The sequence below is a fragment of the Fusarium oxysporum genome, chromosome 8, assembly GCF_000149955.1.
Source record: "Fusarium oxysporum f. sp. lycopersici 4287 chromosome 8, whole genome shotgun sequence".
Lineage (NCBI taxonomy): Eukaryota > Fungi > Ascomycota > Sordariomycetes > Hypocreales > Nectriaceae > Fusarium > Fusarium oxysporum.
In genome coordinates, this window is record NC_030993.1 from 1,460,276 (window position 1) to 1,473,083 (window position 12,808).

The window sequence follows — 12,808 nt, forward strand, 5'->3', positions numbered from 1 at the left end:
CGGGGGACTCGATCGAAACTGGGACAAAAATCGTCAGTCGGGGCGGTTTCGGACGGGATAAATCGATTGTTGGAAGAAATTTTGCTCGGAAATTCGTGCATGCGTGGGTTCAGCAACGTACCAGTAAGTTAGGCTTGGGTAATTAGCTGTTTGTCGCCGTCGGCTTCGAATCGGTGGTGATAAGTCAAAGTAGATTTTGTGCGTGTCAATTGTTTTTCGCCTGTGGAACTACCATTTCGCCGAGGGAGAGGAGGGGCTCTAGTGGTGCTCCGCCCTTCACTGGCCTGGCACCACATTCATCGCCCGTGACGTTGTAGCCGCCTCCAGCCAGGCTCGTGGGGTAAGTCAAGAAGATCGTCCACACATGGAAGCCATGACATTTGGTGTCGAGCTCTTGATATGTTCTATATAGGTAGTTCCTGGAATGGATTGTCTTCGACGACCGCATGTTCTGATCAATGGCATCTAAACAAGAGCTCTGTCGGGTAAAGTTGCTACTACCTACTCGGTGTGATCACATTCATTTAGTCGTTCCTCAATTGTTTCAAGAAAATTGATGATTCGGATAACCACTCGATTGGAGATATCGATGGTCGTTCCAGGGCAGTTTAGGCAATGAAAGATGATCTCATCTTGGTTTTCGAATGAAAGCAGTTGAATGTTGATTCCAAGAACTCCAAAGAATTTACTCACCCCTGCAACTAGGTACCAAGTTTCCTATGTGATTCAGCTGTTATACATGAGCCGTCCTTCATCACACCATATGATCTTACAAGCATAAAAGGCATTCAGTTTAGGTTCCCATCAACGGCTCTATTTTGCGTCAAGGCCTGCCTCTCTCCTCATCTCTTCTCGTCGAGTATCTGCATCCTTCTGAGACGCTTTCGCGGCAGCGGCGGCGGCCTTGCGCTTTCGCTCCTCTTCCTCTTTCACAACAATCCAGACTAGCTCAGGTTAGCAATTGATATTTCGAAGACGAGACAAACACACTTGTTTATCCGACTTGGAGTATTCCTTCAGTCGAGTCACAAAGTCGTCAAACTCTTGTTGTCGCTCCTCACGGTTCTCCAAACTCTTCTTCCGCAATTCGGGGTTGTATCTCGATCGAAGCTCTTCCTCAGTAGGAGTTAACCACATTGTAAAGGCTGGTCCGCCGACTGCGACAACAGCGCCACTGCAATATATGAGCTTGGTCTTTAACAGACTCTGATGATGGCAAAGACTTACCCCATCAGGACCTTGGTCCAGAACCACCATCTTGAAGATGGTTGTTTGGCAGCCATTATAAAAAGGAGGAAGAACAAGAGTACAGAGTTTGAAGTCGTGGAATGCACAAGAAGAAATTGGAGTTGTATCTGAATTGGTATCTATTCTTCCAATGATGATTTGCACGATTCTGCATCCGTCATTGATTTGGCAGTATGCCCTCATTGGTAGTAGGTCCAATCGGGAAGGCGGTCACGGAGCTGAGCGTGACCCGAACCCGAACATGTTCCTTTTAGTAGTACCTAAGGTACCTAGGTAGGTCACGAACATGTAGCACCGTTTCTAACCTTGACAAGAGGTTAGTACTTTTTAGTTAGGGGCTACAACCATTACTCTTGGAGATATCTCTAACTATGTAGTATTTTAGAAGCCAAAATATGCAAACTGCAACGCACATGCAGATCGTCGGTTGTGAATAGAGCAAATAGCTCGTCATAGGGTAGCCATGTTAAAGCAAAAGTTGCTAGGCCGACCACCTACACGGTTCAAGAGCCAAGACAGTGTTTCAGCTTCCACAGCGTGGAATTCTAAATCTCCTTTTGTGTTCAACAAGGAGCTGAGAGGTGGCGATACCCGTCTTCCCAAAAAAGACGCTTCGTGGCTCCTGACTGGTTGACACCTGAAGTCAGCTCGGACACTTCCTTGACGAATGGCGTATCAGGAATCGAACTCGTAGATAAATGAATCTCCGGCTTCGTCGGATCTACAGCTTCGCTCCAACACATTTGTCTCACGTCCTTGCACTTGACTGTATCCATTTTAACAACGTTCTCATCGCATAGCCTACGGCTTCTTGACGTCAATACGCACATCAGAGGGCTAAGCGAGAGCATGGAGACAAGTACCGCAACGTTTCTCTCCAACCTAGCGCCGATTAACCGCCACAAGTTCTGTCAAATTCGGGAGCGCCATGAAAACCGTTCGTTGACAGGAAACCATAGCCCTTGGCCAGATCCACAGATGATGTTATGCGAGCCACCGTGCTTAGGGCTATCAGGGGTGTAAGAGAAGTAGATACGGCATTTACATAGAGAGAGGGCGAAACCAAGAGAGCCCTCTGTTTTATTGATTTGTTTCGACTTTTGAGGCCAGTCTTTTCAGCTAAGAGCCTGTTGCGAAAGCTTATTCGAGGAATGAGTGATTGATCAAATCCTTGGGGGAGCAAACAACGCCAGCGTAGCATGACGACGAGCATTGTGATACAAAACAAAGCTTTGTGTGAAGCAAGCAATAATACCCAAACCCTGTTGGATAAGTCGTCGCCTGAAGACGGAAGCCGGGCCAGTAAAACCGATTGACGTCGCCGTTAATTAGCAGGGGTTGGATTGAGCCACAATCAGTTATGCAGCCTGTTGGCGATTGTAAGCCAAGCCGGCAGCGGCGAAGCGCCATGTCTTTCGATTATTCAAATCATTGGAATGGGTAGCCTAGTGGGAAACCCCCGTGAAAGAAGCACCGCGGCTTAGGTTTGCCCATTATTGACTGTGCGGGTATTGACTCGTAAAGAGTCGTTGTCAGTTCGCGACGGCATTCCTCCATTCCATTTAGCGCTTTGCTTCTATGGAACCTCCTTGATGCCGAGTCGCTTGTTTTCTTTCGCGGCATAGGGCCCGGATAGCATTATTAAGGCCTAGGACCCTACAATACGGGCATTGATTCCCCTTAAGCCCTCGAGTCTCACAATTTATCCCGAGCGACAGGGGTTGGGGTTCAAGTAAGGTACCCGCATGCAGACTGGTACCTGGACAACCCCACTCAGAGTAACCTAGAAAACGGCCCTAAACGACAAGCCACTGGAGATTTAGCGCTCTTGCTCCACAAGCTTCCATTGAAGAACAACTGGACCTGACTGAATGGATGGAAACCACATGCACTTGGGGGCAGGTCACGTTGGAGGTTGGAGGCAACCTGACCTGCCTCTTCATGGATACCTTGAGCTCTTCCGTTTCGGATGAACCAAGCATAAAGGGTACCTTATCCCCCATCCGCTTGAAATCTGCGCCGCTTGAAAGGCACTAATACTTGTCCTCAAATGAGCACTCCTTCGAACTGAGGTTATTCGATATTCCTATTGCGCCACCTCTGGTACCTCGTCGTTTCCACTTTCTTGTATCGCAAACGAACTTGGTCTCTTTGCCAGCTTGTACCATATCTTGCCAGCTACTTGCAGATTCGAGGACGCAATTATTCTTCTTTCATTATTTGTTAGTCTTTTTTGGGCTGGGATCATCGACAACTTGTCATCCTTTCTCTTGCAGTAGTTCCACGATCTGGACCGCCGATCACACACTTATTGGAAACCCAGTTGCTGAGGCTGAGGCACGCCATGCGACAGTGATTGAAACTCATTCTGCGCCGACCGATACTTAGAGCCTACAGCTTCTTTTGATTTCTGGTTCGGCAACCATTTGCACTATACGACAATCCAAACACAAAGTTTGTTCGTGTCGCCAACGGTCGAACCACACTCATGGCATACGAAGGCGGCTATGGTGGCCAACAGCGACCTTACGGGGGCCAAGCACCACCTAGGCATACCCCGCGACAACAAGTCAATGCGCCGCCACAACAATATGGAGCATCACAACAGTACGACGAGTATCACCAAGACTATGGGTATGGCTCTGGACAGGATTTTGGAGGCCAACGTCAAGATCAGAATTATGGTAGAGGACCGCCCCCACAAGACCAATATGGGCGCGGTGGTACCGTGATGCCCGGCCCTCGCGGGGGGCCCATTCCTCGTCCACAGACAGCTGATCCGCATCGTGGGCAACAGCGCCCTCCTCGAGCAGGCCCAATGCCAGGACCAGGTAGAGGCATTCCTAATGGACACCCTGGGCAAGGCGGAATACGCCCAGGACCATATGCGTCGAATTCGGATCCCACAGGTGAGTTTCAACCCTGATGTTAGGGCCCTCAGCTTACAATCGTATCCAAAGCCCGCCGCCATCCTATGAACACGCCTCCTATGAGTCCTCGAGACGGGCATTTCGGACACAAGTACGTGCCACAAGAGCGTGGACGAAGGCCAGACATGCCTTATGAGCAACAGATGGTTGATCAAATGTCGAATATGGATATGAACCAGAGACCGATGGTGCCAACGAATGGACGTACAAGTTCCGATGCCCAACGCAGTCAGGGCGAATATGGAAGACCGCCAGTGAATGCGGGTCGCGGACCCCCTCCGAGAGGTTATCCTCAAGGGGGTCCTCCACGGCAGAACCCAGGCTACGGAGCTCCGGATGGTTATGGAAATTATAACGATGGATATAACGGTGCTCGAGAGCCTCCTGCAGGTGGCTTTGGCCCACCGGCACGCAGCAGAACGATGCCTGTGGATGATATGCGACAAAGAGGCAACATGCCACCACCTCAACAGATGGACGCAATGCAATATAGTACCCCCGCTGGTCGAGGGATACCGCAAAGACCTTCGACTGCTGGCGGTCACCGGGCACCTCCCCAAAGGTCGTACACAGCTGGGCCACAAGGAGGCCCGGGAGGCCACTATAGTGGGGAGTATGATGACCGAAATGCATACCATAAGCCATCAACAGCTTCTTATGACGAAGTTTACGATGCTTATTTCGACAATCAACGCAACAGCCACCCTGAATACGGGCCAGAATCCCAGCAAAACCGGGTCAGCCTGCCGGACTTCGATGCTGCACCAGCTCCAGGACAACGTAGTTCGTTCGAACAGTCAATGCGCCCTAGCAATGAACAGCCTCAGCGAGGAGCCCACCAAACAGCTGTCCTCAATCACGCCAAGTCACAACCAGTCCTTCGTCAACCTCAAACAGCCGTATTTGAGATGGCTGGCGATGTGCCAGACGTCCCCGCAGTCCCACCGGTTCCACCGATGAGCAACTACCAGGCTGCGTATGATCAGGATTATAACCAAATACCAGCCAGAGGACCTAGTGCACCAGCAGCTATGAATCGTGCCCGTACTAGTGGACCCATGAATCCGGATGGCCTTCCTTCACATCCCGCTCCTATCCGTCCGGGTCTGATGCAAGATTCAATGGTTCATCTGGGTAATAAGCCAGCTCCTGTCCGAAACTACGGAGTCTCTACGCCAGCCCCTCAACCGCAACCACAACCTCAGCCTCAGCCACGACAACCCCAGTATCAACAGCAGCAACGGTCGCCACCCAGGAACAACAGCCAACGGCAGCCAGCCAGGGACGAAGGCCCTGTTACCACACAAGAACTAGAACATCTCAGAATGCTGATCAAGAACAACTCGAGTGACCAGGACTCAGCATTGAGACTGGCCAAGAAGTTGGTCGAGGCTGCTGACGTCTTGGCACCTAAGATGCCAGACCCTAAGCAACGTACAAGGGCACGCGAGCGTTATCTGATCGACTGCCATAAGATTCTTAAAAAGCTGGCCAACGCCCAGAATCCAGACGCCATGTTCCTCCTGGCAGATTGTCTCGGACGAGGTCTCTTCGGTGATAGCGATCATAAGGAGGCTTTCACTCAGTACCAGTCTGCTGCAAAACTTGGACACCCTGCAGCAGCTTATCGAACTGCAGTGTGCTGCGAGATTGGCCACGAGGAAAGGAGGCGGTACACGTAAGGACCCGATGAAAGCAATTCAGTGGTACAAACGTGCTGCAACTTTGGGTGATCCTCCAGCAATGTACAAGGTTGGAATGATCTTATTGAAAGGGCTTCTTGGTCAGCCTAAGAATCCCAGGGAAGCGGTGGGATGGCTGAAGCGGGCTGCAGAGCGAGCAGATGGAGAGAATCCACACGCACTACACGAACTCGGCTTGTTATACGAATCAGCCCAACCGAACGATGCTATCATTCGAGATGAAGCATATGCATATAGTCTATTCCTTCAAGCTGCCGACCTGGGATACAAGTTTTCGCAGTATCGACTTGGATGTGCTTTCGAATATGGATTGCTGGGCTGTCCGATCGACCCGCGACAGTCCATTCAGTGGTACTCAAAAGCTGCCACACAGGAGGAGCATCAGGCAGAACTTGCGCTCAGTGGCTGGTATCTCACAGGCAGTGAAGGTGTACTAGGACAAAGTGACACTGAGGCTTATCTTTGGGCCCGCAAGGCTGCCATTGCAGGCCTTGCTAAAGCCGAATATGCCATGGGATACTTCACAGAGGTAGGTATCGGTGTTCCCCCAAACCTGGAGGACGCAAAACGATGGTATTGGCGAGCAGCCGGTAAGTGCCATAGAATCATATTTGTGGACAACAACTGACAACAGTGCACAGCCCAAGATTTCCCTAAGGCTCGTGAGCGCTTAGAGGATTTAAAACGCGGCGCAGGCAAGAACGGCGCGCGCCAGCGTGAGCGCATTTCCCGTAGCAAGATGGAGAGACAACAAGAAGGCGATTGTGTCCTTATGTAAACTACACAGTTGCATCCCGTCTTGCCCCATACAGAGGTCGAGGGATGAACATTACTTCAATGAAGCAAGCGGGACACGAATCGATGCCTTGCAAGCACAGACAAGGGTTTCAGTCCCTAAGATGTATGAATTAAAGAAAGGGCGTTGGAAATGGTGCCTTGGGATTAGCGTTGATTGCATATGGCGCAGATATATACCATCAGGAGCATTTCACAAAAACATCAGCATTTTGCACAAAATTGTCCGAGTATAAAAGGAAAGGAACAAATGAAGAGAACGCGCTGCTGTTCCTCGTTTGCTACAAGAACACAAAACACGCTATAGGCCCAGAGTATCCTGAAGTATAGCTTATTCCCGCAACGTCAACTTGTATTTCAAGTTTCTCGCTAATGTGAAATTATTTCCCAGTCTAATCATTCCTAATATTCATCCTTCAGCAACAAGAACTCGGTTAGACCACGGTGATGAGTTTATCTCTCAGGAAGCGCCATAACATGCATCATCGGACTGACAAACACCAGCTTGCCACCTTAAAAAGGTATTATGAGTGTGATGCACGGTATATGCGTCCCACTACTTTGAGCCCTCAGTCTCGATCTCATTTTGATATCAAAAATTAATCAGCGGCTTGGTAATCGCGGCCATTATCCGCCAAACCGTTGCCTGAGCATTCGAGCTTAGATACAGACGAAACTGGCACTTTTACGCGCAAGATGGCGGTGTTTCGTAATGATTCACATGTACTTCAGTATTATTTCAAACTTTGTTATCATTGTGTACATGAAATGGTAGGCAATGAGTTGATCATGATCACCTGAGAAGTCCTCCAGAGAGGCTATGGTATCGTTTGATGCGGGTTGTGTAACTGTAATCAAGCTTGATCGTAAGAAGTTGGCATCGCTCGGAGACTATTGCGTCGTGTGCTCTAATGAGCTCTTTCTTTTCCAAACAACGCTCCTCGAGCCGTGAGCCACTTATCGTGGTTGATGATCTGAAATCTGGAGGTTGAGCATCAGGGGGTAAACAGAAATAAATAGGCAGCGTTCGGTTAATGATACTTGATTCTAAAAATTCTAGCCCCTTGTCAGAACTCGTAATGATCAAAACTAATCCTATAATACTTAATTACCATAAAACGTTGCTGGCTCAGGGCGTATCCCTTATGTATAGTAGGGGAGAGCCTCTAAACGCCATTTAGTCGCGACATCACCTGATGACTTCTCATTATTGTGCTTGTCAGGTCTGTGCATGTGACGAAAGTTGATAGGGGTAGACTCCAGCTACATGTCCCGCTGCATTGTGGTAAGTTCAGACCGGAACCAGGTGGAGGGCATTCATCAAGGTAAAGATGTGGGAAGCAACTGTCAAACGGCGTAGGCTAGTCTCTTATTGCTTGAGGTTTTAATAGAAATCACCAGCGACAGCTGGATAAATGGATGCCCAAGTCTGTTCTCAATAATACCACTAACCGCCATCTTAACTAACAAAAATAATCATTCTAATCATGCTAGGTCTTGGTGGTCAATGCAATAGCACTCGCGTGCCAGGCCATATGTTGTAAGTAATAACAAAACAGACAAACTCCGTATCGTCAAAATGAAGGATCATGCGATGCGCTGTTTGTCTCATGCAGTAAAGGTGACAAAACTCCAAGCAATGCCCATTTGAAATCAGAACTTCTCCATCAAGTTTGCTCGAACTGTCCACATACGTGCCCTCTTGCCGTAAATGTACATAGGAATTGTGCACAGCATTAAAAGCAGTTGGATTATACCAATCCAGATATACACCTTCTTCGGGCCATCGCCATGCAACCAATGCGTAACGAAGAGGCTGAAAACAAGTCCATGCAAGATATTCTTCGAAAAGTTAAGCGTCACCAAAGCCTCTCCGGCGTATTGGCGATAGCTGTCCACGCAGAATGTGATGGATGTAGTTGATCCAAGTGAGCACCCAAATGACACAACTCCAAAGAAGAAGGTAGGAACCATCCAATGATCTTTTTCTTCTGCCGACCAGCCAAAGCCCATTAGGCCTATGCATGTGCTGATAAGGATGGGAAGGGCCATGACAAGACGGAACTCGGGCTCGTAGAGACCGCCGTTACGCCTCGACATGATCTTGACAATAATGTCACTGACCTTGCCAGCCACGCCAGTTCCCAGGATACCACCGATAAAAGGCGAGATATACACTAAGCCTGTCTGGAGCGCGGTGAAATTATAAGAATCTTTATCGCGGTATATCATGGCAATCGACTCAGAGATGACGATAAGCCAACCCACAGAACAAGCATACACGGCAGCTGACCAGAGGACCGCTGGGTATGCGAATAGAATGAAAGGGCGAACCATGACCTTGAGCCAGCTATCACTGTTTAGCCTTCCATGCCAGGGCTTAAGCTGTTGAACAAAGGATTTTGGAGGCTGTTGACGGAGGTTGTGTGTGTAGGCCTGGATCTTGGGCGGGCCCTGGAGCCGCGAGGCATCCAACTTGTCATTCTCCAGGTTTGGTCCCAACTTGAAAGACGCACTGATGGACTCACTTCCAGTCGTGCTACCGACATCACCTGGGGAAGATGGGTTTTTGTCAGACGAATGGACTACCGCCTGAGGCGAAACTGGAGTCACAGGAGCTGCGGCCTCTTCAGCAGCATCACCAGACTCAGCAAATCCAACATGGAGGTCCCGGCCTCGATGAAGAGCAGCAGGTGATTGGCGTCCATCTTGAGTATGGCCTGCATCTGCGAAGTGCGCTCCAGGCTCACCCTGGAGTAGCCCCTCTCCGCCAGTTTGCGGAACCGCATGACGAGATGAGAGCCGGCGAAGAAAACTTGGCCGCTTGGATGGATGCTTAGGCCTTGCATGGGGGGTGCGATCCCAGAAGGTTTCCGGGACAAACAAGAAGAGAAGTACAGCACCAAAGGCAATGATCATGGCCAAGATCCAAAAAACCCAGCGCCACGAGAGACCGCCAATGATGACGGCACTGACAAGGGGAACCAGGTTCTTGCCGCCAAGCAAAAGAAGAGTATAGATACCAATCCGGTAGGCTCTCTCATGGAGGAAGAAGATTTCGGCAATTGTGGCTGATGGAAGGCATTCAACAGGGCTAACAGCAAAGCCTTGAAAGACTCTGGCCGCGAGGAGAGAATTAAAGCTTGGCGACCATGCTGCCCAGAGCGATGTCCCAATGAACAGGATTGCACTGCCCAGATATACTGGGCGTTTGCCCCATAGAATAGCGGTTGGTGAGAATACAACGGAGCCGAGGCCCATGCCCATCATGTAGAGTCCAGTGGTCAAAGCGACCCTCTCGACATCAACGTCGTATGTCTCTGCAACGTCGGTGAAGCCAGCAGCGATGAGGGGAGTTGTGCCGCCGCCGAGCATACAGTAGAAACCGAGCGACAAAAGAGCAATGTCTCGTTTCCAAGCGGGCCAGTTTAAAGGATCATTTCCTGATTCTTCAGGCTGTGGTTCTAGGATGATAGCCCCGTCGCTTGTTTTCTTCTTGCCGTCACTCTCGTCCGCGGGAGCATGACTCTCCGCTACTGAGGCAGCAGCTGCCGCCGCCGCCGCCGCTGATGAGGCTGATGTCCTTCGTGTATCAACAGGAAAGCCAGCAGGAATAGATGAATGAGAGGTTCTGGCGTGCACATTTCGCAGACCGAGAGGCTCATTACGATGTGATGCCAGCAGAAGCACGGAACCTATAACGTGTCAGTCTTGCGAACTTGATATAGAAACACGGGAGCTTTTGAGCTTACCTGGAACTTCAATAGTCTTTTTATCGTTCAGAACACCCATGCTCCATCTGGAAGGTCCGTACGATTCATCTGGCCTGGCACCGGTAGGTCCGCCGCCGCCCAGGAAGCGCCGCCACCTGGGCACGTTTGGTTTCTCTGACTGCATAAGGAGGACTTTCTCAAGCCAGGATGCAAATGAAAATTGGTGTTTTAAATATCACTTCTGACGTGTTCAGAGGGGTTCTCGATGGAAAGCTCGTAGATCGAGGGATAGACCTTGATGGGTATAATCTAGAAGTTGGACATGTTTCGATTGTAGGTGCCAAGTGGATAATGATATAGAGGGTAAACAAAGCTTCTTATGCAGGGTGCGTCTTCGACGAAGGAGAACAAAGTGAGGCTGAGAACAAAATTCTAGGTTAGGGAGATTGGATGATGGATGATGGAATTTGTTTATAGGTGAGTGTGATCGAGATGGGAAGCCAGTTAGTTTCGTCGCGAAGCAATGAAAGGCATCAGGGTCTAAATAATTGTGGAGTTTTTCAAGTCGTCACCAGCTGCAAGCCATATGAAGGGTATATGGCAAAAACAAACGTCGGCCTGGAATCATACAATCCGGGGGGAAAAGATCAAGAAAAGATGCCACTCCGGCTCTCTGTGAGGAATATATCATCGCAAAGAAACAATGCGCGAGGAGGCGGTAGGATATAAGTATCCATGCTTCTCCCTGATAAGGGACTCGTAACGGTCTACCTGGCACTACTCGACGGATAACGCGAGTAAGGTTAACGTTGGATCACCAGGCTCAACTCCACTCCCATGCCTTTAGGCCTGGTGACAAAGGATCCATCATCCTGTTGGCCACTTGGCGGGAGCGGCGGCAGTGCCATAACTAACGACGATTCCAGGTTAAACCAAGTTTCACTTCTGTAGATGCTGCACGCGTGACCGACTTATGTTATTTAAACGGCGTCCCGTGCGGTCTGCAGCATCTCTTTGCAAGCTCACCACTGGCCCATCTCACTGCAGCCGCCCCAGTAAACAATGCATCCCCCACCTGGTGAAGGGTCCTGTCGCTAGCTCATTACATCATTTCTGGCACGGGCGTCTTACCATGTCTCACCTCCAAATCTTCGCTTGAATTCCATTCTACCGAAGCATTTTAGGTTCGATTGCACATTCAGCTTTGGCCATTGAGGCCGTGGTTCATCTCGAAGATTATAATGCACACAATCACTTTACGCACTGGGCTCCGCCCTCTCTGTAATAAGGCACAGACGATACCTCGTTCATTCCAGCGAGCCTTGATCTCATCGACTACATCGCGACAGGCCAAGAACCAGATATACGCCCCGTAAGTCAAATTGCTTGCTTTGATAGATCACATGTCTCCGCACATGTTCCCCCCTTGCAATCCATTTGTCGATCGCTGTCTTTGTCTCCCTCTGCCGAGAAATAGCTTGTCTGTTGACCGCCAGCTAGTATCCGCAACAATGACTCTTTCTCAACCTACCTTTCACTCTCGACATCGTCCCGGACCCCCCTGCTGACCCTGTGGACCGCCTCATGGTGCTCAACCTGCAAAGTCGTAAGCCCTCTCATCAGAGATCTTGTCGAGTCTGGCGTTGGCGAAGAGGAGGGAGGCGTGTCTCTCGCGACTGTTGAGTTTGATTCACCGGATATCATGTCAGGAAGTCCCAACTTAGCCATGACTTACATGATCACCAGCATTCCCACGCTCTTAAGTTTCGATGGTGGGGAGGCACAAACAGCGACCAAGCTATCGGATGCCAGAAAGCTCGCCGACAGGGAGTTTCTGAAGGAATGGATTCGAACTGAAGCCAGGAGACATGGTGGCCGTGGAGGTGGAGGAGGCGGATCGTCTATCTTTGGAGGTCTATTTGGCAAATAAGGCAACATCAATTAAAACTCATCAATGATCTGTATAATAGACGCGGTTCCAGGATATTTTCCGCCTTCTGAACCATGGCAACAATATCACAGCCAGATATCTTGAAGCTCACGGTATCAATAACACCCATCACAGATGCTCGAGCAACACCAACACGTCGGGCCGGGAGACAGGTATCTGTTGCCTAGAATCTACTCGCTTCGAATTGTTGACATGCTCGTCATTACTCGCTCTCGGCCACTTTACCCAGGAAAAGTAGTACCACAGAGAGGGACGTGACGGGGTTCATTAGGTCAAGCCCGCATCATATCCTAGAGCCTGGTACTTGGCCTTTGATACTGGCCGTACACACAAACGCCAAGGTTGATATCTCTTCCTGAACGTGGTCCTTATCTGGGGGATTTATTCGTTACCTTAAATCTTGGTTGTTGTTAGGCCGAATGAAAACTGTCGATCCAAAGGGAGCCTTGACCGTTATTGAGGCCCTAG

The 12,808-nt window shown here is 49.8% G+C and overlaps 4 protein-coding genes across 4 annotated transcripts; 2 read left to right on the plus strand and 2 right to left on the minus strand.

Annotated features, from left to right (window-relative positions):
- Window positions 1–813: 813 nt before the first annotated feature.
- FOXG_03127 (uncharacterized protein) lies at window positions 814–1,283 on the minus strand (the record flags this gene model as incomplete). Its single annotated transcript, XM_018380673.1, has 3 exons — window positions 814–944; window positions 987–1,174; window positions 1,228–1,283. 3 exons carry the CDS (start codon window positions 1,281–1,283, stop codon window positions 814–816), a joined length of 375 nt encoding a protein of 124 aa, XP_018236997.1.
- Window positions 1,284–3,736: 2,453 nt separating this feature from the next.
- FOXG_03128 (uncharacterized protein) lies at window positions 3,737–6,659 on the plus strand (the record flags this gene model as incomplete). The annotated part of the gene is made up of 4 exons (XM_018380674.1): window positions 3,737–4,157; window positions 4,209–5,856; window positions 5,981–6,471; window positions 6,523–6,659. The coding sequence occupies 4 exons, from the start codon at window positions 3,737–3,739 to the stop codon at window positions 6,657–6,659; spliced, it is 2,697 nt and encodes an 898-aa protein (XP_018236998.1).
- Window positions 6,660–8,329: 1,670 nt separating this feature from the next.
- Window positions 8,330–10,573, minus strand: FOXG_03129 (uncharacterized protein; the record flags this gene model as incomplete). Its single annotated transcript, XM_018380675.1, has 2 exons — window positions 8,330–10,371; window positions 10,429–10,573. The coding sequence occupies 2 exons, from the start codon at window positions 10,571–10,573 to the stop codon at window positions 8,330–8,332; spliced, it is 2,187 nt and encodes a 728-aa protein (XP_018236999.1).
- A 531-nt stretch (window positions 10,574–11,104) lies between these two features.
- FOXG_03130 (uncharacterized protein) lies at window positions 11,105–12,757 on the plus strand. Its single transcript, XM_018380676.1, has 2 exons — window positions 11,105–11,761; window positions 11,890–12,757. Exons 1-2 carry the CDS (start codon window positions 11,631–11,633, stop codon window positions 12,317–12,319), a joined length of 561 nt encoding a protein of 186 aa, XP_018237000.1. The 5' UTR covers window positions 11,105–11,630; the 3' UTR covers window positions 12,320–12,757.
- Window positions 12,758–12,808: the final 51 nt, after the last annotated feature.